At 41.7% G+C, this 22,714-nt stretch overlaps 1 protein-coding gene across 2 annotated transcripts in view; it reads left to right on the top strand.

The window, feature by feature from the left end:
• znf609a (zinc finger protein 609a) overlaps positions 1-22,714 on the top strand; it is a 75,454-nt gene that overhangs the window by 5,511 nt on the left and 47,229 nt on the right. For both annotated transcript variants that reach the window (XM_035522868.1, XM_035522870.1), the window contains exon 2: positions 17,433-18,295. In XM_035522868.1, coding sequence (XP_035378761.1) covers positions 17,558-18,295 — 738 coding nt within the window. In that variant the 5' untranslated portion in view covers positions 17,433-17,557. The remainder of the gene's footprint in view (positions 1-17,432; positions 18,296-22,714) is intronic.

Raw genomic sequence — 22,714 nt, 5'->3', positions numbered from 1 at the left:
AAATATGGCCCTCTGGATGTCAGAAACTCTGTGTGCCTGATAATATAATAGGATCAGATGTCAGAGTGGCTGAGTATTCAGCTATAGCTTCATTATAACAACCTCCCATCTTACACTTTTTTTGGTTTGTCTGCATGACATTTGAGTAGAACAAGGAAACTCCCGCAACCCTCAAGCTATGAGATGCAGGGAGTGTTGCTATCATGCTTGCTGTCTCTCTAAGCATACCTCCACCCACAACTGCTATATACAGTACTTTGAAATGTGGGGTTTTTTTTGTGTGTGACAGTTTTATATTTTCCTGTGCACAGATGGCAGGGTGTAGCCAAGCCGTCTGCCCCATAATCGCTGTCCTGCCTTAGAGAAGGCTTGGCTTCACAGCAAGGCCGTTTCACTGTCCCAGTGTCTTCTTCCTGTCGGCCCCTTCTCCACCCACCAATAGCAGGCCTTTTCATCGTGGACGTGCCATTGAAGTGATTCTCAATGGTTTCACCTTGTGACCCATGTTGGCAAAGATGACATCTGCCACACCCAGAAATTGGCTAGACCAATTACGAAGTCTTTGTCTGCATATCCCCAGTAACATACACTCCTCAATGACACAGGAGCAGAGCCGTCCCAGATCTGTGACACCTCTTGCTTTGTGAATTCACTAGCATATCTATGATCAGATTTTGAAATTGCATTGAGGGTATATTTAGTTATTACAACACTAAACAGTTTTGTCTTATTCCATGGGTCTGATCTTGAAGTGTTGAGCACAGTATCCCAGAGTGTTATCCTGTTTGTGTAGGCTAGAGTCTAATGTGTATACTGTGTGTAAATCGACTCAGATAAGGAGTCTGTGACTGTACTGCCATACAGTGTCTGGGTAGTTCAATATAGTCATACTGAAAATAACCTTAGTTGTTTGCTTTAAAATTGTTGATTTATTGCTTTGTACATGATTGCTGCTTACTATACAGTTTTAGTCTGCTTACTAGCTAACTTTACACCAAGCTGTTGATATGTGATACTTAGCAAGTGATGCCTTAGAGGACTTCGAAAAAAAGCCCACTTTGTTCGAACAAATTGATGCATGATGCAATAAAACATGATTTATTTTGACAGAAAAAATAGTGTTATTTGAGCCTGTTGTGCATGAGAGGAGAGTGTCTGAAAGCTGAAAGCAAGAGATCTGTCATATAGACCCTGTAATACTGAGAGCTCTGTTCAAATGGATATCCTCATTCACACACAGCATACCTCCAACCACAATTGCTATATATAGGTACTTTTAATATTTTTCTTCTGTGAATTTTATATTTACCACTCTGTGCATAGACAGTAATACTATAGGGAGCTACTGAGCAGTTCGTTTGCAGACTATAACTCTAGCTCCATTGAGCCATATTCATGTTCTGAATTCATATGGTTACTTATAGAATTTGTGGAGTGTGAAAAATGGGGTGAAAAATTGTCCCAGGTGGTTTTTGCTCATTTTGACTCTTGTGCTGAATCATTTATTTCTATCATCAAAATCCTTAGTTGCCAGGGCAGCAGGGCTTGGGTCATTCTCCTACATGCAATGGCACCAAGTGAGTTTTAAGCACCAAGATTCTAAGACTGTACTTCAAACTTGCATTCAAAATGATTTTTGTATTTGAATATCCACAGGAGTTAAGAAAAAAGTACCACCAACCCAACCCCAAAGCGTAATTTACCCAAACTCAGGCTAACTCTTTTAGGTAGTCTAAGTGGTGACTAAAAATTTGTAGCTTATTCAAAAACAGGTTGAATTATTCCAAAAAAGATGAGAGAAATCAGTAGTTTTCATTTTGGATGAATAACGGAGGCTGCCTTACAGATTTGAGCTGAACTAGCTAACCGATATAATCCTGGATACAGATGAGGACTCATCTTTCTCCTTAGTTGAGAATTTTTCTCCTCAGTGGACGATATGCTAATATGTTAGTTGTTCAGAGAGCTGCCTCTGCCTTCTCCATCATGTCTTTAACAATGTGTGTTTGGAAATGTGTCAGTGGCAATATACTAATGTTGAAGGCAGTCCTGTTTTGGAGAAATAAAATATAATATGCATGCTCGCATGACTAAAACCTAAAAATGGAATTTTTCTGAGTTGTTGACCTTTCGTATTTTCTCTCTTTCCCTGGTGAAACATAAAAAATAGTGAATTAGACTAGTGATTTTAATTATTGGAATTTCAGCACTTGAATGGGTAATTGAGGACTCGAGTACTCGTGGTATACCCGTGCCTTTTCAAACTCGCGCAACACCTTTTCAGACTCTCCCAAGCACACTTCTTTATGTACTTGTATAACGAGCAAGGTGCACAGTGACTCTAGCACACTCTTCTATCCTGAGCAATGCACTTCATGGCTTTAAACAGCACAGAAAGCTGAAACCTGTCAACTTTTCCACTGAGCATGGACCAATTAGGATTGAGAATGCCTTCTCTCCACTCCAGAATGGAGGAAAATCTAGTTTTGGCTCTTTTTGAGTATCTCAAGCTGTACGATACTCAAAACAAAGATTACTGAATCTTATTATGAAAGAGAGTCCAAGTCTGTTTAGTTTTTTAAATTTTTAGTGATCATCTTGTTCCTTTTGACTTTCTCTCAGTGTGGTTTCTCTCACTGTCTGTTTACTTACTTGGTACTGCCCACTCCCTGAAGGAGAGTTTTGCTTTGCTTTCAGAAAGCTACTTTGTGAAAGCTTCCTTAGACAGCTCACCATATTGTTAAAGGGAGAATAACATCACTGATTTTCAGGGTTCTGTGAGCCTATTTTCCAGACAAGTAGGACTAGTGAATTGAGAATAGGGCCCAGACTCTGGAGCAGACCTCTCTCCAGGGCCCGGCAGCAGTGGCAGTGTTGGATTCCATTACTACAAAAATGGCAAAAAAAGATATGAAATACACATTAAATAAAATATACAATTAAAACTGTTGTGTTCTAGATATTTTTACATACTCATCAGCTGCAGTTTTGTCTTTGTTGCATGTTTTTCTTCCCTTAAACTGTTTTTGTGGAATCAACACCCTTTTTGCAGTGGAGTAACCTTGAGTGATGTCTTGGCTTCTGTCTCTCTTATTCGTGTGCAGAGTTTTCTCCTCTACTGGTAAACCACCAGTGGGGTGGATGGTTTACTTAGGAGCTGCCCCATCTTGGCCCAGGAGCACTGGAGCAGAATGCAGTAGGCTTAAACTAGGCAAAGGCTTCACTGACGAGACTGAAGCCAAAAGATAAGCATGCAGTAATCCATGCAACCTGTCCAAACAGAACACACTGCAGCACATAATCCAGAGACTGCTCTGGGATGCCTTCGTTGAGGACTGCTCTGCCTAAATTGGAGATCTTATTATAAGAGGCTTTGTCTGGTGTATTTGGAGGTAAAGGTTGACCTATTTTATCCATAATCCATATGTTTCCATATGTTCTCATTCCTAAGACTCATCAACGAGAATGAGAAGAACAGCACAGTTGCTAACCTAGTTCTTCAAACCTAATTGTTCAAATCATGAAACGTAATCGGGCAGAGCTGCAACTTATAACTTGGCCCAGTTGACTCATGTTTTAAGACAAAGCAACTCTATAGTCCAGTAATAAACATGTTCTTACCACAAGTGTATGTAACTGGTAGGAGCCATTCTCATATTTATGTGGGGTTTTTTTGCTTTTATTGTTGTATGTTTGCCCCCTTCTGGGTCATGGTGAGGCAGATTAGTAGTAGTGTGGTCTGAGCAATGCCTCGTGCGAAGCCATTGGTGGAACACACGTCTTCCTGTTTGTGCTCATTGGGCTGCTTGATTGGATCGTTGCTGTGGATCCTTCTGGCAGCTGGTGCCCTGGTGACAGCCTCCTTTCTCTTGTATTCTGCATTCTCACATCCAACTTTCATTCTAGGCTCTTTAAGTGTGCTTGGTGGAAGACAAAAGAAAAATTACATGGTTTGCCAGTTGTGAGTCTAGTTTGCTAACTACGGTAGCTACCTACAATTTATTGAGCAGGTGCTGCACAATGTGTGTGAGATTTTGACAGGAAACCTACAGCCAGTTTTAGTCTGAGAAATGTGGTTGCATTCACTTGAGGCTCCTAAAACCCATCTCTTGGATTAATGATTAAAAGCAGCAAATGCCCAGCTAGTCTGTAATGAGACCATTAATCAACTCCCTGACCTCTTCATTTCATGAAAACGGTAAGCACGTTTTCATTTTCATCTTTAAATCTGTTTGAAAGTGTTTTATGTAGCTTCATTCCAGGTTTTTCATGTATATATGTGTATTCCCTCAGTTATTTTAAAATCTGAAAATGAACATTTTCCAGCATGTATTGGGAAGACCAGTGCTGGTTATTTTAGCTTTACTTGAATCCAAACAGCATTTAGAAGCCACCCGCTGCGATTGGTGAGCAGACAGAATAATCATGCCGTTGCCGGTGACTTCATTGAGCTGATGATTTATACTGGTGCCAGTGGCCTAGTCTTGTCATTTTCTTGGAGCACTGTCTAGATTAGGTTCCTCAGATACTGGAGCTGCCAAACAGCCCCTCCAGAATGCTCTCGTGTTTCTTGGAAAGCTTGTCTATGTGCTGTCTCACTTAGTTGTTGTCCTACTCTCATCACGTAATGAGAGGCGCTCGCGTGGTTGCCTGGCTCCTTCATACTGTGCAAATAAACACCCATCGAGTCCTGCCCATTAGACCACATTTCTGGTAGCGCAAGTGTTTTAGTGCATCTCAGGGGACATTAAATGGTCTAAATGTCCAGGTGTGGGTGTTCATGTTGCAATACACATTAGCCTACTAATTAGGTCCACTGTTAACTGAAAGTGTCGTGTTGTTTCTAGTTCCTGTTGAATGCTAACATGGTTACAGAATACAGCAGACAAACAATGTATGAAAAGCATGTTTATGAAATTGTGTTGAAATTAGCTCTGTGTGTGTGTATGATTTGTGTGCTATAGATGGATGGATGGATATGCTGGGTAAATTCTAGTGAGTCTGTTGTAATGTTTTTGTAGGAATTAATTGGATTGTAGGCTTGCATGATATGGACAAAACACTGTGATATTGTTACATGTAGTGATGTTTTGGGGCTATGATGTATGCTTGCTGAATCATGTGATCACAGTAATCGATTAAGACACCCACAGAGCACTTATCTGGAATGCAGAGATTGCTAAGGATGCTTACTACACACAATAAAAATACCCTGTGGTTTGTTAGATTACTTATTTGCATATTGTCACATTCTGTGCAAGTAGTACTGCAAAAGTGAACACTGTGATAGCAAGCACTATATACTGTTCAGCCCTGAAGGGTGTTGCTAAGTTTGTCTAGCGTTGTTTTTTGGTCACGCCTGATCTAGGATCTATGAGTGCTGTAATTAGATAAGAAGTGCCTCACTGGAAACAAAAATGAGGTGAAGCAATTTTTCTGAAATGTGGAAATAGCACTTGCTGAAATTACCTCTGTAGAATGTGACATCTAAGATTCTTTTGCCCAGATTTTCTTTAAAGGGCTCTAAGGGAATGGTGGGAGGAGTACTGTGCTTGAAAATATTAATATCACATGATTGTAATAAATGTAAATCCGTTTTACACAGCTATAGGTATTTGCCTCAGCTCTGGACCCATGTAATGAAACTTAATATTTGAACTCATATTTTGCCTCTCGATCAGATGAAGGTTTTGTGACACACTGGGGATTTCACAGTGTGCTCAGGGTTTGTAGATCAGTAGGAAGAAATCCTAATTTAGGATCTGAAGCAACAGCATGGTGGGTGGAATACCCTTTTAACACACTACATGCCTAATATTTGGAGTAAATTATTATTAAAAATAATTACCTAAATAAGGGGGGGAAAAAAGACCCATTTTATCATGCTCCGAACCTAAAACTGAATATTTAAACAGTAGGCTGTCGCTTTCTGTCTCCACTAATTGGATACCGCTACCTGCAATCATACAGTAGTCAGCAAATGTCCCCTCCCTGCCTGAGCCTGCTGACAACAGATGTAACATTACCTTTGGGAAAACGATTTAGTAGGATTTGAAGGTTCTGGTTAATTGGAGCTTGATATTAGAAAACTGTAGCTTAGAAGAACCAGCTTTGACATGTGGAGCCCAAAGCCTTAGTTATCTAAATAACTGCTGTGGGGTGAGGGAGGGCCCTGCTTTATCTGCCCTGTAGGTTATGTCATTGTTGATATAACACATTCCTCTGTGCACCCGCATGCACTGCACAGGCTCCAGTGTTCCTCCACCGACCCATGCTATTCCACTCTTATAAGCTTGTTCGGTTTAGCGCAAGGGGATCTGCAGCAGACTAGACAAGCAATGGTAACGAACACCATGAACGTGAACGTGTTGGAAATGAGTGTATTCAGAATGCCCGGCCCCTCTCACCCCCCTCCCCATTTGAAGTAGTGTTGCGGGTGGGCGGACGCCGCAGCACGGGCGGCGCATTGGCACACACTCCTTGGCATGTTCGAGCGCTCGCCCGGGGCTGTGTGGCCTTCTCTGAGCTGGATCCCCGTTGAAGAGCGAACTGTGTGTTCCCTCTGTCGCTTGTTTGGATTTCAGTGCTTAATTTGAGCCTGTTTAAGGTTTGTGCTCTTCAACTCTTGGTTATGCATGACTCTATAAATGATGTGCAGCCTCAGTCCTCAGCAGGCTGTTGGTTGTGGTTTGTGTTTGTGGTCATCTTCAGTGCCTGAAATTCCACTGGCAACCACATGTGAAAGTGGGGGGGTCTCACGCTCTGTTTTCCCTCGCTCACGCTCTCTCTCGGGTGTGACCTACCTGGTAAATATCAGGCTTTTCTAGCTCAGGCTACACTCTTTAGATTTCCTGTATTAACATCTGGCATGTAGGCAGTGGGCTGAGCTATTAAAGATGATTTATTGAACTGTACTCATTTGGAAATCGGCTGAGGATAAATCCAATCCCTGCAGGGCTGAGGGCTGACTGCTCTTGACTTCATTTAAGTATTTAATTGATCAATAATCTATGCCAGCAGGAGTACTATGACATGAGAGCCACAAGTGTTGGATCTGCAGCGGAGATTTAAAAAAAAAAAAAAACCCTGAAGTGTCAAGGCTTGATCAGGTCCACTAAACTACCTTGTCATACCTGAGACAATTTGTCAGTTAATTTACATTTCATGAGTGGTATGAGCAGTATAAAAAAGGTCTAGCATTTAGTGCTGTTGTAATGGCACATTAATTAGCTCATGAGCTAGATAAGTGGGCATGTTTGACGCAGTGTGTTGAATGGTTTATAAACTAGAGCTGTTAAAATCTCAGAAAATTACTTAGAATTTAAATTGTCAGTGTAGTTAAACCTAGATGTCCCCTGACCACCTTCTAAAACATGAAAGATGAAACGATAGCAGACGTCAATGAGAGCAGAATGCATACAAGCATTCATAGCAAACATACAATCAAGCTAAAAGCAACCAGATTCCATTTTGCCAAAGAGTGACACCCCAATGACCCGTATGGATGTATGGTAAATGGAATACCCGGCCGAGTTAGATGAAGACCCATTGGTCAGTGTTGCGTGCCTCTGAGCTAGCCATGCATAGACCACGTGGATCCATGTTCAAAGCTACACGAAGCAGACAGGAACTTCATTACGAACGAAAGCTGATTGGCAGCTTTCAGCCTTCAGTGGTCCTCATGTTCATTGCCTTATAATAACCTTCATCCTTTTTTAATCACCGCTTATTACATGTGACTGATAATGGTAAACATCAGCAGCTGTAACGAGACATGCTTAATGTAGCGGAACATGTGTGAAGCTCATCTGGTGTCATCCATGGTTCTGCTTAAATGTGAGCACTCCGTCAGCGTCAGTAACTACAGGCAGATGAAGAGGGATGCTTTTAGTCCTTCCTCAGAGCATACACGGACCTCATCCAACATGGTCTCTATTCAGTGTTTTCCCCTTCTTGGAGTTTTTTTTGTTTTGTTTTTGTTTTTATATCTTAATGTCTGGAAAGGGAAATAATGAAAAGGAAACATTAAACATCATTTTGTTCATCTGTCATGCTTTCAACAAGGGGAAAGACCTTAACAGGCAGCAGTGTAGAATGGCTAATCCATGCTGGGAGGGGGTGTGTGTTTGCAGTTTTGTTAGCCGAGTTTGGAGTAAACAGCATGTGTGGGAAATTAGATGGGGAAAATGAGTGTGTGGTCAGAAGGGCACAGTAATTCGTGACTAAGACCAGTTAAATTATATGCTATGTGTAGCAGTGGTTATAATTGTCCTGAGAAACAGACTAGTTCTCAATTTCAGATTAACAGTTTCAGTGTACATATTTGCAAAGCTTGGTTATTTTATTTTTTCTGTACTAAAAAATAAAAAAATGTATGAAGTGATGCCAATAATTAGAAATGAAATTTTGACACTTTCTCTCTGAGAAATATGTTCAGTTGAACATGTTCATTTTGTGGAGTTTTCTTTTTTTCCAGTTTAAATACACTTAATCTGGCTGAACATTTACTGGACACATGTATGCTGGTATGGTTCTGATCTGTTAGGCCTATATTCCAGTTTTTTATTACCCCAGTATCACTCTTTGTGCTGTTTGAAAGTTTAATTATATTTTTGTTTAATGGCAACATTGTATTAGGTATTTAAATGTTTTCTGTCAGTTGGTGGTATGTAGATAAGTTGTGCACTTCGTCAGCAAATGTGGGCAATCAGCCTGGCTTCTTGTTTGGCTTCTAAAAATGGAGACTCAAGTAAGACCATAGGTGCTTGAAAGTACTGTTTCCTCTCTGTCCGTGAAAGGCCTGGAAATTATGTGTGCCGTAAAGGCTGTAAGAGCCTCCAGCCCTGTATCGCACTCTGCTACAAGATTCATGTCCTACAGGGCCTGTCATCCTGCCGTCTGCTTCCTCTGCCTGCTGCTCCCTGCACAGAGTTAAATAGGACTCAAGTTGCCAGCCTGCTTTACTGAGATGTGCATCATGGGAGTTGAGATGAAAATATGCAGGAAATGTTTCATTTCTGCCTCCTGGGTCCTTATCTGAGTGCATAAGAGCAATATCTAAGCACTCTGGGCACTGCACATAGCACACAGATTGGAATGTTGCCCAAGCAAGGCGGGCACTCTGCTCTGTGAGAGCGTGTGTGTGCTGAAAGCCCACCTACTTCAACTTAATCGACAGCCTGGCAGCAGGTGGAACCTAGACAGCCTGTGTTAAAAGGAGGGGGAGGGTTGGGATGTCCACGAAATGGTATGCTGCGTGCCGTCACAGATCGGAGCCCTGCTGCTTTTCCGAGCAGCCCATGCTCCTGACATTTTGCTGAGATGGAGCCTGGCTGACCTCTCTGGATTCTTGATTCCCATCACTTGGTGCACCCCGCGAATTTCTATTTCAGTGAGCAGCTCAAGCACACAATCCAATTACACAGGCGAGCCTCGGTGTGGCTCTCCACATAGAACAACCAGCCTCTCAGCGCCAGGCAGCCACTCAGAAATAGCTTGTTAGAAAAGTTCTGCTCCTGTAATTAAGGGCCTGAGCAAGTTGCTATTTTGCAGAGCTAGAAAGAATCTTAAGGTGGAGACAGCTCTTAGCCCCTTACACTTCTAGAGACTATTTCATCAGCAGGTTTCATTTCTTGGAAGTTTTAACAAGCACTTTTAATTTCTGGAAATTCAGGTAGTTTTGGAGTCATATCTGGGGAAAAATTTGAAAACTTTTTCTAATGTCATCGTGTATTGTGCCAAGAGACTTATCATTTCTCAGTAAATTAGATGACTTCGACCAAGTAGCACTAGATGACTTCAGCTAAATTAGATGACTTCAACCAAAGGCTGAGTTCTGACACACATGGTCCAAGGTTGTTTTGGGATGATTTACTTTTTTCGGGTGAACCCCTTGTTTGAAATAAAAAGCACCTGTGAATCTATGCACCGATCATGCTATGCAGAGTCCAGGAGCACAGCAGCATGGAAGTCATGCTTGAAAATGCCTTACAGAGTCTAGGAGCACAGCATGAGCAAAACCGTGCTTGGGAACACACCTTGCACAGTCCAGGAGCACAGCGTGAGTGAAGCCGTGCCTCAATATGCCTTGGACACTCCAGGAGCACGGCGTGAGTGAAGCCATGCCTGAACACGCTTTAGTCCAGGAGCACAACGCGAGGGAAGCCGTGCCTGAACACGCCTTACACAGTCCAGGAGCACAACACACGCCAAGCCTTGTCCAGACACGGAAGCCCTAATGATTAATATGTAGCATTTTGATATAAATCTTCCCAGGCAAATAATTGCTAGCAAATGGTGGTGCTGTGCTTCACTGGTGGCTGAGCAGTGGCCTGTCGCAGGAGACCAGTCAGCACTGCGCTGCAGGAGGAGGGAGGCTTGGCGAGAGACGGCAGCTTTGCCGCGCCACACCACAGGTGATGACAGCTCACTGCTGCCGGCAGGAAAGCAGACATTCATCCTGTTCCCAATGTTCTCCACACTTCATGTCCTTTTGCATTTGTGCACATGTTTTCTCCAGTCTGATAACCGGCACTCTCATTAGGAAAAATATGATGATGGTAGTCCACTGGACAGCCTTCTAGGAAACTTTCATGGAACGCTCTTTTAAAATTTCTTTTGTAATACCTATTAGCATTATGTTTGCATTAAGTTGTTACTAAAGGTGTAATCAGTGTGAGCATTTATTAAATTATTATTCAATTTTTAGCCTTTAAATGTAAAATTTAAATTTAATATACCGTTAAATTTACCGTTGAATTTAATATACCGTTTCATGATGCTTTGGTGTAGTTGATAAGAACTTGTGAGGACAGGCATAAATCTGCATTTCATGAATTTAGAGGAGACAAATCAACAAATCTGACAGCTAGTCTTTAAAAAATGTTTTCACAAAACACATTTACTGAATTCTGTTCCAGAAATCTTCCAGATGTGTGGGACCTCCATGTTCTATACAGTACACCTCTCTAACTCCGAAATCTTAAATTGTGAAATGTCATTGTCATTACCTGATGATGACAAAACTAGTGAATTCTGTCCTACGTTTTTCTTTTTTGTTTTCTTGCAGTTTTGCATTGGGTGAACAAAAACATTTTGCAAGTCTTTTTGTATCAAGTATGATGATGCTTAATATATTTTGTTAGAGCAACGCAACGTCTATCAGCAGTTGGCATAACACAAAAAGACTAATGAAAACTTGCTTTAAAATTTTTTGTTTCAACCAATTTTTTATTTTTAGAGTTTAAATGATCTAACCTAGCTAGGTAACGTTAGAGGTTGTCTTGATACACAAATATGGCAGGGTAGACTAGCCAGAAAGCAAGGTTTTATTAGCTCACCAGGGAAATTCAATATCAAGGGAAATAAGTTTGGCTATATTGACCCCTTTTCACTCTAGACAGATAGATATATCGATATCACCTGTTAGTATGTCAGACTTGAAAATCTAGATTGGATAACTAGCTAGCTAAATATATATAGGATGTCTAGCTAGCTAATGAATTAGCTTTTGTCTACCGGCATTCAACATGGCAGTGAAACGGGCAGACTTAACCATGTCGTAGTTGAATGCAAAATACCCACAAACACCAAAGTGGGTCATAAAAAATGTTTTTAATACCTGCCTTGCTTATAAATACGGTTTGAGCTGTGAGAACCTAAGGCATTCTAACTCATCCAAAAGCACAGGAAAATTCAGATGTGTGAGAACATTTTCAATGAGAAATGTTGCCTAACGTATTTAAGGTGCCACAAATTGGATTTTGTTCTTTGTTACTTAATCAAATGTTTTAAGTTTGGGTAAGCCATGATAGTGGGTTGAAACAACATCTATGATTTGTGTGTCATCAGAACTTAATAAAAAAATAACAGCAGCAAGTAAAAAATCTGGCAATATCACCAACTTCATTTTTACATTTTTTTACAACAGTGCATATTTTAAATATTGGCTAAAGATCAACTGAAGTACTTAGAATGATGGCATGTAGTTACGAAACTAAACACTGTATATTATGTGAACCTGGTTTATGTGTCCATTTCACGAGCATGGCCATATGAGTTATACTATAGACGATAAAATGTGTGATTTATATCCAAATGTATGTTGCAGGCATGATGGCAGGTTGGAGATATTGATGAATGAGCAGAGGTGTGGAATAAGGACTATTTAAGGCACAGTTGATGAGTGTGATAGGCAGCTCGCTGGGCTAGGTTATCAGGGAGTCTTGTGGCATAACTGTCATTCTTTCAAAACTTTTCCACTGCTAAATTCTTTACACAGCACAGTTGACGTATAATTGAAGTAATAAGGAAGTGGGACAATTGCATTTGAGTGCCATCTCAAAGCCATAGCTAGGTGTTTTTTAGGCACCTTATTGTTTAAATGCTAGGCTTTTTAACATTTACATTTATTTTATTACATTTTATTACATTTATTTATTTTACAATTTTTGCATTTACATTTGGGGGGGGGGGGTGTAATTTGTCTCATCCCCAATAATTTTTGCTCACACATGTAATGTGTTAGGTTTGGTGCTGTGAGTGGTGTCCTCCCTGAAAGTTTAAATAAAAGCTAAGCCACTGTTTAGTAGTATTCTCCCTGTGAAGCCTAACCCTAACCTTCTTCTTGTGGAGTGAAATGGCCGCGTCACCCCATTAGACAAGCTCTGGCAAGGTGCTGATTCCCATCTCTTAGGTGGATCAGATGGCTTCTCGGTGGGTGTTTAAATGTGACCGCTGGATGCAGCCTGTGTTGCTACTGAATGCTGGCTGCTAGTGACTCGGGGTGAATTACGAGGCTGGCTGGGAATGACAGCCGATGGACAGCCACTCATCCGCCCTAATCGGAGCCATGAAATGCAGTCGCAGCTGCAGTGTTGATCCATGGGGAGCAAAAAAAACATCCCCGTGGATAAAGGCGATGGCATTGTCTGTTCTCCAGACCCGAGAGAGGCGGGCAGCAGCAGGTGGTGCTTCCGTGCCACCCTGTGCCGCCCTGTGCCATCGCGTCGATGTGAGAGCCTCAGATAAATCCTCCATTGTCACCCAGGCTGCTCCCCCATCCGTCTGCTCAATGTGAATCCAAAGGGGAGAGATAGGGAGAGTGAAAATGAGTGAGCAAGCGCAGTCCAAAGAGGAGAGATGAAAATACAAGTAGCGGCGCTTTCATCTGATGCAGTGTGTAATCTAACCAAGAGGTCGTTTCTCAGACACCACCCCCAAACACACTTCCTCGCCAGAGCTCTTCATAGAGAGCTGATTTACACAGAGAGCCTTTCACTTTCCCTCCCTGCCAGCCGGCTTTGAAACCCGTTCTTTATTAGAGATTGTCAATTACTTTGCAGCGAAAGGGGGATTATGTATGAAAGGCAGCATCGAAGATGTGGAAAGGCAGAACTGCACTCTGAAGCTCTCCAAAGTTTTGTCACCAGCCCAGTAATGGCACTTGAATTCTGTTTTTTATCTTTGCGAAATCATTCCCTTGTCTTTTTAAAACATAAACAGTCTCTCTTTTTAAAATCATCAATGGATGCCGGGGAAGCTGAGACATGTATTGATTGTTAGCTTCTTCATCTCAGCAAGGTTTCTGCAAAGCAGCCTGATGGATTTTTTTCCCCCCCTTTCTCCCTTCCCCCTGCTTGTGTTTATCTTACGGCAGGGGTGTCCATTGTGGATGCCTGTGTTAATTAGGCCCATGTCACGGGGAGCTGCTCCACTGCTCCTCTGCGCACTCCAGTGCTCTCCATCATGCGGCAGTGAGAGCTGAATTAGTCGAGGGCTATATTTTATAGCCCCTGGAAGGGCACCGGGAGGGGTCAGTGCAGCTGCAACGAGGAGAGGGCCACTGAAGCATGGGGAGCACGTGTTAGTGGCAGCGCGATGATCTGTGCCCCTGGAGGAGGCGTGGTTGTTGCCTGTCGTGCGCCATGGCTGTGGAGCCAAGGGCAAATCTTCTAAGAAGGAGGAATGAGTTAACTTCCACTATGAGTGAGCTCTTAGTGAGTGAACTCTGTCTAAGTGGGTAGTTGGCACTGTGCCAGGCTACATAAATGTTTCGTTTTCGTTTCACTTTTAGAATAAGCCACCACTCCACTGCCTAGCGCAGTGGTGCATTGAGCACTGGTGACTGTTCATTTAGCTTTTCCCCATAACGTGCCCCCTGAACAAGTGTGAAAGCTTTTATTGTGTATGTGATGTTTGTTGGCAATACTGAGCCTGAGACCTTGTTTATAAAGCAGCATGCTGCCATATGCATTAATGTGTGTGTGGTTGAGAGGAGTTAGGTCAGTATTTATGAGCAAATGTTTACAGTGAAAACAGAGTGTAAAACCCCTGCTATCTTCTAGATGGGAAGTACAGTGCAGTTACCCTACTGGTGCTGTAGAAAATGTTATTACTGATTCAAGTCAGAACTAATCTGTTTCACTTATCAAATACAGACCTTTCTGTAACAGAATTTATGGATGAGCATCAGTGATATTTCTTAGACTTTATTCAGCGGTTCTTTCAGCAGTGGGGTGGGGGGTCATTAACTGCTGGTCAAAACAAGCTACTGCTGGCACATAGTCATGAAGTGATGTTTGATTAAGGTCAGAGGAGTCTGTTCTTTGGTATCCACAGCTTTGTCTTTGTCAGCTCTCAAGGTCCTCCCTATGAGTTTTGTGTTTGATTAAAACATCTAGTGATGGTAACCTCTGCCGAACCGGGTCCTGTGTGAACTGCTGTTTTACGCTGTTCTTTACTGTTCAGCCAATTGGCTGTCTTCTTTTTGCTCTGGCCCTCCTTAATGTGTGTTTGCACTGAATTATGAGCTTATGTGATTTGTGTTGCAGAGGTGGGAAATGACTCGCATGCTAATGACATCCCTGATTCAATATCGCAGTCAATAATGGAATGATGGCCACTTTCAGAGGAACTGTACTTCTGCCCTTGGGTTGTGTTTTCACTAATGGACCATACTACATGTTTCTTTCGGTCTAAAGCAAAATGATATTCATTGTTGAAAGGGACAATGAATGTTGGGTGAAAGGTGCCCTGAATGGCAAGTCTGTGAAAACACTTTGACTCTGTGTGTGTGTGTGTGTGTGTGTGTGTGTGTGTGTGTGTGTGTGTGTGTGTGTGTGTGTGTGTGTGTGTGTGTGTGTGTGTGTGTGTGTGTGTGTGTGTGTGTGTGTGTGTGTCCCAGGTGTGCCTGTTAAATAGTGCTGCCTCTCAGGATGTGCATGGAGATGATAAACTGTCCGATAGATCGGGCTGATGTGTTACTGACAGCATATGATATAAAAGCTTAGACTAATGAATGATTTGAATTATTAAATATTTAGATTTCTTCTGTGGATTAAATTAATTTTCCATCCTTGTAACTGAATTTACTCTTGATTTGTGCTATTTGATACTGGACGTGTTCCACTGGTTCCTGTAATTTTTGCTACCAGATTTCTGAATCACTAGTAATCGAGTCCAAAGGAGTTGAGTTCAAGTCTTAGAGGTTGTGTGCTTGACTGGAATTATGACTCCTGAAGTACATAAAGTATTGCTCTCATCCTTGGTCAACTGAATTATATCTAATGTGGCATTTTAAAATTAATATCCTTTTATCAAAATATCAAAGAAGAGTTGTTTTACAAATGGTTAATAAATTTTTTTCAAAGACACTTCAGTGAAATTCTCAGTGAGTTGATTACAACATTAATTTAAAAGGTTTTTTTGTTTGTAATTCACAGGTCTCAAGGTTATTGAATAGACATTTTTTAGTGTAGTGTTCTGTAGAAAATGTTGTTTTCCCATTGTGGGTTGGTGTTTATTGCCATACCAGGACAGCACTCAAAAGTCAGACGATGTATATTAATATATGGTCTTATGGTGTTTTAAATAAAGCCACCTAACCTGCACCATAGTGTTGATTGGACTAATTAAATAGAACATCTTCTCCAACCTGCATTTAAGTGCAGGCAACATATGCACAAATGTTAACTTGTCATAATGTCAGGCATTAGCTAATAGCCTTTTGATTAAAGGTCATTCTGTGTCAAATTACTTGGAGAAGAAAAGAGCGTATGATGCCAGTTTTCGTATATTTTAGTCACACATGGATGGGGTACTCTCCCTACCAAATGTGCTTTTACTGTGGTCTGACAGTAATTGTCAGTACTTTCGTTCATGATAGCTTCTAATCTGCCTCTTCCAACTGTCTTTATATTCATGAAATGCCTCTTGCCTATCAATGTCTTATTTGTGTGTCATAATTTGGTGTGAGACATGTTGTTAGTGTGATGAAAGCAAATCTGCAGATTTAGTAAGGGCTGGCCACAGTTAGAAAAACTGTGGAACAATGTCAGTGTCGTCTAAACGGCTGTGTTGCACATTTACCTGTTTTCATCACATCCTGGTTTAAACTCTCCAGAAGCATCACTAGCAGAAACAGTTGTTTGCTGATTAAACGACATTTGTCCTTCTAATTTGTGTGAGCAAGTATTCCAATTACTTTATTTCTAAGGTTTGGGAAATATGAATTAATATTTCGTTTAAGGTTACACTAACATTTACTGAACTGTTAATTATTAGACCTTGGTTAAATTCCATTATTTCTCTTATCTCTGTCCAGTCTGAGCATTGTCAGACCACTGCTGATAGGATAAAAATGTTCATCATAAAATGGTCATCGTTTGAAAGCAACGTTTCATTTCTAAATGTATATTTCACAGCATAAATGTTCCTACATTACTATATAAAACTATGTACTACTATACAAACACACTATATACTATGTACTACTACTACTACTACTACTACACACACACACACTATGTAAAATAATCTGGCAGGATAAAGACTAATGATTTTCCCAGAGTCTCATAGTTGTCGTATATACTGAGTGTCACTACTTTGGCTCAGCCTTGTGCCATTAAGCGGCACAAGTTTACATTAATCATTCTTGCCCCTGAGGTGATGGGCCAGATTATGTTTTATTGCATCTTTGTTTTACAATATATCCATTTTTCTTAATGGTTTCCTTACTTAATCAATGTGCACAGCAGACAGAAAGACAAAATAATGTCCAAAATGCTGCACATTCACTTTCAAGTATAGCACACATTTAAGAAATGCAAAAGGAGAATTTAGGGAAACAAATATAGCAGTTCCATTTGCAGTTCATGCAGGCACACCTTACGTGCTGTGATTCAAGAGTTAATGAAGGCAACATTGATGACTCTAGTGCATCATTTGACTTTTGATATGACCAAGTGCCCCACTCCCATGCCCAATATATGAAGTGTCGTAATTACACAGAATGCGATTGTTGAATAATACAAAATTAAGTGTTCGATCTCTGTTACATGTAGATCTGATTGGGAATAGTCCATATAAATGGTTTGTTCACTTTACCCAGCATAACAAATACTAATTTCTCTCTACAATATTTTTGTTTCCAGGGCAAAAATGTGGTCATTTGGGAAGGGGAAACCAAGACGACCCTGAGGCTACTGCATTCCTCACGGGCCCAGTCGTCTGAGGAGGTCAGACCACCCTGTGGCGCGCTTGGGCCGTTGGCAGTAAGATGTCCCTAAGTGGTGGCACTGCAGGCGGGAAAGGTGTGGACTCGAATGCGGTGGACACTTACGACAGCGGAGATGAATGGGACATTGGTGTTGGCAATTTGATAATCGACCTTGACGCCGACCTAGAGAAGGACAAGCTCGAGATGTCTGCCACTAAGGACGGTGGCGGAATGACCGCGCCCCCCAGTGCTGTGGCGGCTCTGCCGGACAATATCAAATTTGTAAGCCCCGTGCCCGCTCAGGGCAAAGATGCCAAGTCTAAGTCAAAGCGTAACAAGAACACGAAGGATACTAGCAAGTCCTCAGCCCCAGATGGGGCCAAAAAGGAGGCCCAGGGACGGACCACAAACGAGGGGACAGGACCAGCCATGGGCCCTGGAGCTTTGGCCAGTGCAGGCAAAGGCGCAGATAAAAGTAGCAAGACTTCCCGTAATGTTCCAAGTGGAAAAAAGGACAAGGAAGCGGGTTCTGGGAAAAGTAAAAAGGACAAAAGTGAAGGAGTAGCAACTGGAAATGTAGCCACAGAAAAGGACAGTGTGGCTCCAGTTTTGACCTTAGGACCATCCCGCAATGCCCAGTTTGAAGGGAGGCAAAACGCAGACCTGCCTTGTTCTGAATCAATGGGGAATATTACCCTTGACACTGCTGGAATAGTTTCGCCTTTGGCCATTAAAAGTGAGCCTGAGGAGATGGATAATAATGACTGTAGGAACATGAAGAAAGTAAAAAGTGAAAAGGTGAGTTCAGTAGTTTGGTGTCTTTGGACAGTTATGGTTTTTTGTTTTTTTGTTTTTTTATTCAGCAGTTTTTGAACCTGCTTTTTTCAGTTGTGGGTGCATTTCCAAATACACTTTAGCTAATGGTGACTTGGAGTCTTAGGTAAAATTAAAGATAGTGCTTAAAAAAATAAAGGAATAAATGATCTATTATGTACACCTTGAGAGTACCACACCCTTTTTTGCCTTCAAAACTGCCTTAATTATGGAATAGATGCAGCAACGTACTGAAAGGTTCCTCGGTGATTTTGGTTCATATTGACATGATAGCATCACGCAGTTGCTGTAGATTTGTCAGCTGCGAATCTCTTTTCACCACATCCCAAAGGTGCTCTATTGCAATGAGAACGGGTGACTGTCGAGGCCAATTGAGTACAGTGAACTCATTTGTCATGTTCAAGAAACTAGTTTGAGGTGATTTGAGCTTTGTGACATGGTGCGATATCCTGCTGGAAGTAGCCTTCAAAAGATGGCTACACTGTGGTCATAAAGGGATGGACATGGTCAGCAACAATACTCAGGTAGGTTATGGCATTTAAACAATGCTCAGCTGGTATTAAGGAGCACAACACGTGCAACAAACTAAATACCCCACACTGTTACACTACCACTAGCCTGAATCATTAATACAAGGCAGGATGGATCTATGCTTTTAGGTTGTTTGTCGACCAGACCATTTTTACAAACTTCTCTTTGGTAAAGCCTGTGGTAAGCCTCTGTAAATTGTAGCCTCAGGTGCCTGTTCTTAGTTGACAGGAGTGGCACCCAGTGTGGTCTTCTGCGGCTTCAGCCCATCTACTTCAACATGTTACATTCAGAGATGCTTTTCTGCATATTTTGGTTGTAACAAGTGATTATTTGAGTTACTGTTGCCTTTGTATCAGCTCAAGGCAGACTGGCCATTCTCTTCTGACCTCTGGCATCAACAAAGTTTTTTTTTTGCCCAGAGAACTTCCCCTCACTGGACAACTTCTCTTTTTTGGACAATTCTTTGTAAACCCTAGAGATGGTTGTGCATGAAACTCCTAGTAAATTAGCAATTTCTGAAATACTCAGACTAGCCCATCTAGCACCAATAACCATGACAGGTATCTGAGTATTTCAGAAATGCCAAGCTTAAATCACTTTTGTTTCCCAATCTGATGCTAAGTATGAACTTCATATGGGTGTAGATATTTGCTCTAGTTTGGAATTCACCAAAAGCTTTACACTTTTTCTTAGTGAGGTAATGAGTAAATAACCAGAAAGGTGCCTGTATTGGATTTTGCCTGGATTGTAGGGAATCGGCTCATCTTGAGAAGGTTGTTGTTTTCCCACTAAATACTTGCTGACAGTTAGTCTTTTTTTTTTGTTGTTGTCTTCAGATACTATCAAAGTTCGCTGTCAACATTTGCCATGCCTGTAGAAAGAGTACGTTGATGATGGCTGACTGACATTATGATATTGAACAAACATCGTTTTTATACATGATATTTTAAACAGAACACATCAAAGGGTTATATATAACACATGAATGGTTATACCAGGTTTGTGTGATTTTTATTTATTTATTTTTATTTTTTTAAGTCACACTTTTTTTTGCAAGAGCTCAATTAATAATAGTTAATAAATTTAGTGTTAATGTTGATTTGTCATTGCAAAAAGTTAAAAATAAAGTATATAAAAATGTATAGAGCGTTTATAAGACTAAGCAAACACCACTCTCTAAAAGCTCTTAAAAAGGCTTTTGAGAGATGCACTTTTAGGGTGATTGTAAACATTAGGCAAGACTCTAGGCTAACAAGCAAGAGATGGAAGCCACCACAAATTAGATACCACTATATTCAATGCCACTCTAATATTTCCTAGTAAACAGTTGTCCTTGCGGAACTCAGTGTCTGGTACCAAGAATAGTTAAGACCCGACATAATCTCTACGCCGCCACCCTGCTGATTGCCTTTCCTTGTGGCACTAAGCCATTTTAAATGGAGACAGACATGATTACCACAGCTATCTCATGTTCCATTCAGTGACACAGGTTCTACTGCCAAGAGGGATTTAGGAAAATTAACGTATGGATATGAAGCAGCATACATAAGCACTGGCTGTTACAGATTTCCCAGCATTTTGACCTGAGTTCGCTTCTGCTGAATGGTAGAATTCAATTGGGGAGGTGTCATAATATGGATCTTTTATTAATTTTGTTGGTGTAGATCTGTGTTTGCTGACTTCTAGAGCTTAATGCTAATCACTGTGATATATTGATAAAATATGTCAAACAGGCATATTTGTATAAATCTTAATGTCTTTCCCAATCAGACGATTAGTATAACAAGGACATGGCTCATAAGTGTGACTGAACAGTAGTTTTTGGCATTATAATCATATCTATGGAGCCACTGATTTTGCCTGAGTTCAAATGTGAACAGCCAGTGTTTGAAGGCTTGGCGTGAGTGCCTGCTGTCATCTCTGTGTTGGCCGGAGTCTGTGTTGGCACAAATAGGATCCTGTGTCTGTGTCAGATATCCTGTCCTGGCAGCACATTTTTTGCAAGTGTTGTGACTTCTACTTTTATGGATGCAGTTGTCAGTTGTCAGCCAGTGGGAGGGTTTTTTTCCCTCACCCCAATGAGGCTAAGGGTTTCTATTAGACTAGACATAATTATCGACTTCTTGTCTCGTCAGTATTCTAGCAAAGCATCGCGTCTCGTCTACGTTCTCATGCACTATCATCAATGAGCCTAGCTGCAGAATGTGGGCCTGACAGGCAGTTGGAAAGAATAAGCTCACTTTGCTGCCCTGTGTGTCACAGCATTCCCAGTGCCTTCAGTGGACTACAGGTGCAGCACAGTGTGCAGTGTCTTCATCAGAAGGTCATATCACTGTATCTGCCAGTGTCAACAAGCTTGCAGTGATGGACAAAAGAGGATGAGTCCAGAGACCAATTTAAGGAACCGTGTTTTGTTTACACATCTATCTTCATGCCTCATTTATCAAATTCTGCAAAAACTATCATGGATACTATAATATTGTATTCAGCATATTTCAGTGCCAGTTAATTTCTCTGAAAGGTCTATCAGGGACAATAAAAGAAAAGGATTTAAGATGCTTTACCATTTAACTATATGGGAGTGGTTCTACCACTTGGAGCTTCAGAAGCACTTGCTTGCACAGCTGATGAAGGGCCTCTGTCCAAAACGCCCTTTTTCTCTGAAAAAAACAAGGTGGTTTGTCTCTTGAATCTGTACTCTCTAATAGGTTAAGACACAAGAACCTAAATGTAGGGTGCTTGTGTTTTAGGGCCAAGTGTAGCTGTCAGCCCAGAGTATTGTGTGTAGCCATTCCCAGTGGTTTAACTGAATGGCCAATAGAAAGGAAAGCTCATTCTTTCCCCTGGGAAAAGCCGTTCTCTCAAAGCTCTGCTACCAGTACTCTGTTTGCAGCTGCCGCTGACTGCTGTGATTGTGTTCTGATGCATTCCTTAAGCATGCACAGAGGGGGTTTGCTCTGGCAGGGTGGCAGCAGGAAAAGAAAAAACAGAAAATCCCTTCCCCTTGCCGCGCCTCTGAACAAACAGGTCTGGAGGTGCAAGCTGCAGCTATCGGGTGACAGGAAGGGGAACCAGACCTGCTTTTCAGCCTGAAGTGGTTTCTGGTTTGCACATCCCACGGTGTAGCCAGCTTGGAATGGGCTGTCGACGCAGCTGCCTTTTTCTGCCGCAGGACCGTCCCAGGACGCATCACGCTGGGCTCCACCACCCCACCGGCATCTGCAGGCAGGGCGCCCGTCAAACACTTCCCAGCAGATCAGCACTGGCTGATTTCATCCGGAGCTCTGCTTCTCATCCAAGGAGCACACCCATGAGCGTGGAGGTGATGTGGTGTCCTCACTGAGGCAGCTGCTCTTCATCACGAAGAGCTATAAATTCACTGTAATTTTTTTCTTCTCTGCATGGACAAGTATTTGGTTCAGGAACAGGCACAGGTCATTGTTTCTCAGCACCTTCGATTCGTGGCCAAATGTAGTTTAGCTCTAGGGTATTTGAGTGAAGTGTCACCCAAGGTTAGTAAGCTCTTTATGAAGCCCAGGAGGTGTATTAGGATCACATCTCTAGTTCAGCAGAGCTGGCCCAGCCTGCTTTTCAGCTCCAGCCCTTCGGGCCAAGAAACGACTGTGTGGTTGCTTCGTTGCACCAGTTCTAAGATGTTTGCAGATACTGCTGTCACTGAAATCTTACAGCCCAGTAAACGAAACGACAGCCTTTTGTTGGTTGGTCTTAAAAGTGATAGAACTATACCTTTTAAGCATGAGTTGAGCTGTGCATTTGAGTAGGACATTCTTGTTTGATTTATCTTGTTCAGTGCTGCACTCATGCTCACACCTTAACCTAATGCGGCTGGAT

Source organism: Electrophorus electricus, chromosome 2, assembly GCF_013358815.1.
Source record: "Electrophorus electricus isolate fEleEle1 chromosome 2, fEleEle1.pri, whole genome shotgun sequence".
Classification (NCBI taxonomy): Eukaryota; Metazoa; Chordata; class Actinopteri; order Gymnotiformes; family Gymnotidae; genus Electrophorus; species Electrophorus electricus.
Note: the sequence above shows the minus strand (reverse complement) of the source record. Positions and strands in the feature narration are given on the sequence as shown.